A 3,285-nucleotide genomic window follows, 5' to 3' on the forward strand; every position below is an offset into this window, starting at 1 on the left:
GGGGCGGCGTGGTCATTGAAAAGAAGCAGTGACCTGTCAGCTTTGATTGATAGCCACAAACCTCCGGGCTCGACTCTCGTGTGGGAAAAGAATTCCCGCCAAAGAAAGTCCCCTTTCACATGCTAATTCTGGGTTATAAATACAGCAGCGGAGCAGCGGGGCAGCAAAGAGCTCTTCGGAAAAGGGAGCGGCCCACTGCCCGAGTGCCTCCTTCCAGTCCCTGTCCTCCTGGCGTGGGCAGGTGGGCTTAGAATGACCGCCACAGCCACCACCGGCGGCACCCACAAGCTCGCCAGCACCAAGGAGGAGAGGAAGGTAGGTCCTCTCCGCGCTGCTGCACCCACACATGCCCAATGGCAGCCCCATGCGTGGCTCATGAACAATGAGTGCTGGGGCTACAGTCAGCGCTTCCAGGAAAGAGAAAGGGGACAATTTTTTTCATCTTATTATAAAGATGCTTTCTCTGAATTTAAGCCATGTGGGTGTTTTTTTCTGCTTCCTTTCTCTGCCTTAGAAAGGCTTCTATCTGTTTCATTTGGGTAAACTTGGCTTAAAATAAGTGGAAGCGGGAGAACTGAGAGTTGATACCACCTAAGGGACAGGCTGTGGCCAGAGCTGGAGACGATACACACTCCATCCATATCCTGTCCCTGCTAAGCATGTCACCTCATGCTGGCTTCACACAGGGATGGGGCTCTCTGCCCTCACTGAACTGCAGGAGGGAGAGGAAGAAAAAATATCAACTGCAATTTTTCCTCTTCCGTTTCTTTTCCCTGCCAGTTAAGGAAACCTCTCATTGAGCGGAAGCGAAGAGAAAGGATTAATAACTGCTTGGACCAGCTGAAGGAAACAGTTGTGGGTGCATTTCACCTGGATGTAAGTGCTCATTTTTATGCCACTTTTTGTCCTTTTGTTGCTGGGGGATTGGTTTTTTTTGGGGAGGGGAGGTGTCTCTTCTTTTAGAAACTGGGCATGGTACAAGCCTTTCATTGGCTCTACCTGCTGCACTCTTTCCTTATCAGCAGTCTAAACTGGAAAAAGCAGACATCCTCGAAATGACGGTGAAGCACCTCCAGAACATCCAGAGCAGCAAACTGATGGGTGAGTGTCCAGTTCCCCACCCTGCGAGTGTGGGCAGTGCCAGGGCAGGAGAGGGGCCGCAGGTTTAATCCGGTGGTAGCTTGGCGAAAGCATCTTTCAAACCTGTTGATTCCCAGGCTGCTGCTCGGGTTTGGCTTTCTCCACTAGATGGGGAGATGGAGCTGGGCACTTGGTAACCCACAGAAGGTTTTTTTTTCCTTCCATGGCCGCTTTCTGCTTTTTGGTGTAGTTTCGCCCTCGGTGGTGGGCAGGAGGACGCAAGGGCTCACACCCTGCATCACCTTACCCCTGTGCCCTGCAAACGATGCACCTTATAGTAAATCCCAGCCAGCTTCAGCAACCAGCCCCCCAGGAGCCTGGGCACACGGGAAACCTGGTGAATGCTTTTAAGCAGGAACACACCGCGCAGCTTTTACCCATTCACCAACCCCCCTTGTCTCCAATGTAGCTGACTCCAAAGTGGGCCTGGAAGCCCAGCAGAGGTACAGCACCGGGTACATTCAGTGCATGCACGAGGTGCATAACCTTCTCCTCACCTGCAAGTGGATGGACAAGACCCTTGGGGCACGCCTGTTAAATCACCTGCTGAAATCCTTACCTAGGTCTGGCGAAGACACCTGCAAAGTGGCATTAAGGTCTTCAAGTCCATCTCAGCAGCCTCTCCTGATGCCAAAAAGCCCCCTGAGCCCGAAGGGGAGCACTCGGGGCACAAACCTATCACAGGAGCACTTCTACCCCACAGAGAGCAAGCAGGCTTCAAAAAATTCCTTCCAGCTGCCATCACTGTCAGTTTTCAGCCAGGTTGATGCTGCGCCTCCCAGGCAGGTCCTGCAGCCAAATTTTTCCCATAACAACCCTAGAATGGGGTCATTAGATATGTGGAGACCATGGTAAAGTGTGTTTTAAAATGTTTTTCCTAACCTTAGACACTCTTACATATGTATCTTATAGATATGTTTCTTTAAAACACTTGTGGAGCAAGTCTGTTCCTGTAGGTGTACTAAAGACCAGGGTACTTCAAGCCGAAGTAAACCTATGTGTAGCCTGCATTGCAGAAGGCTGCTATTATTTTTATTTATTTAATACATCTAAATTATTGTATAGCATCCTCTCAAGCTTGTTAGTGTATATTAATTACATAGCTTTCCTGTCTTACATTCTTAAAATAATTAACTTCCTATTAATAAAAATACGAGACAACAAGCAATGACCCTCTCTGGCATCAAGCTTATCTCAGATCTCACATAAGCCACTGAGATCACTGGATAAAGAGGTAAATGGCCGATATCTACTGCTTTTATTTTTTTTTTATTATTCCTGTGCATTCCAGTTATGACTCCTGTAAAAATGCTGTGGTGATTAGCAAAAAAAGAGAAAAAGGGAGAGACTTGGTTTGGACTTTTTAGGCTGTTTAAAAATGCTCTGTGGATTGCTCACTCTGGCTGTGCTGTTCCCCGCCACCTGGACATCCTGACATTACTGATAAACTAGTGAGCTACATATATATATATATAGTAAATATATATAAATACTTATATTTAGGGATTATTTTTTTGTTTCCATAACTAAAAGTTCTAAATAAACTTCTGGAGTATAATGACTGATATCTCTCCCAGCCTTGTCCTGTCTGCTCTGAATTAACAGTAATTCAGGATGTGTTTTTGTTTTCTTCTTTCACAAATGAAATGAATGTGGTTGAAAGAGATGGTTTGGTTTCCACCCCTGATGCTTTGCTAGAAAAAGCAGTGCACACCACACACGCACAGAATCACCTGGATCACAGTAACACTTAAAAAGTTATGAAAGAAATCAGGAGTTGGGTTTATCAACCTGGATCAACACTTTAGCTTTTAGTTACAAGGGAATCGCAGAGAGAATCTAAAGGGCAGAAGGTGATCTAAAGAGTTAAATCTGTTTGGCTTGTTGGCAACATTTGGTCCCAGTTTTTCATCTCAAAGGCAGTTAAAAGTTCCTCATAGTTAAAATAAATGAGCAAGGAGCTCTTAAACAAACACCACGCATACTAACTAATGGACCCTCAGTTCAGAGGGGCTCATTATGCGGTGACATCTATTTGATGATGTACCGAAGGAATGAAAACCATCACCTCTGGGTTTAGCATCTTTTTCTGTGAAGCTCTCCCTTTTATCCAGCCCTCTTGAAAAGCCATTAGAAGCGGTGGTA

At 46.2% G+C, this 3,285-nt stretch overlaps 1 protein-coding gene across 1 annotated transcript; it reads left to right on the plus strand.

The window, feature by feature from the left end:
* The first annotated feature begins 252 nt into the window (after positions 1-252).
* Positions 253-1,995, plus strand: LOC104349920 (transcription factor HES-4). The gene is made up of 4 exons (XM_086468439.1): positions 253-315; positions 781-876; positions 1,023-1,101; positions 1,550-1,995. Exons 1-4 carry the CDS (start codon positions 253-255, stop codon positions 1,993-1,995), a joined length of 684 nt encoding a protein of 227 aa, XP_086324565.1.
* The last annotated feature ends 1,290 nt before the right edge of the window (positions 1,996-3,285 follow it).

This window comes from Leptosomus discolor, chromosome 7 (genome assembly GCF_034619465.1).
Source record: "Leptosomus discolor isolate bLepDis1 chromosome 7, bLepDis1.hap2, whole genome shotgun sequence".
Lineage (NCBI taxonomy): Eukaryota > Metazoa > Chordata > Aves > Leptosomiformes > Leptosomidae > Leptosomus > Leptosomus discolor.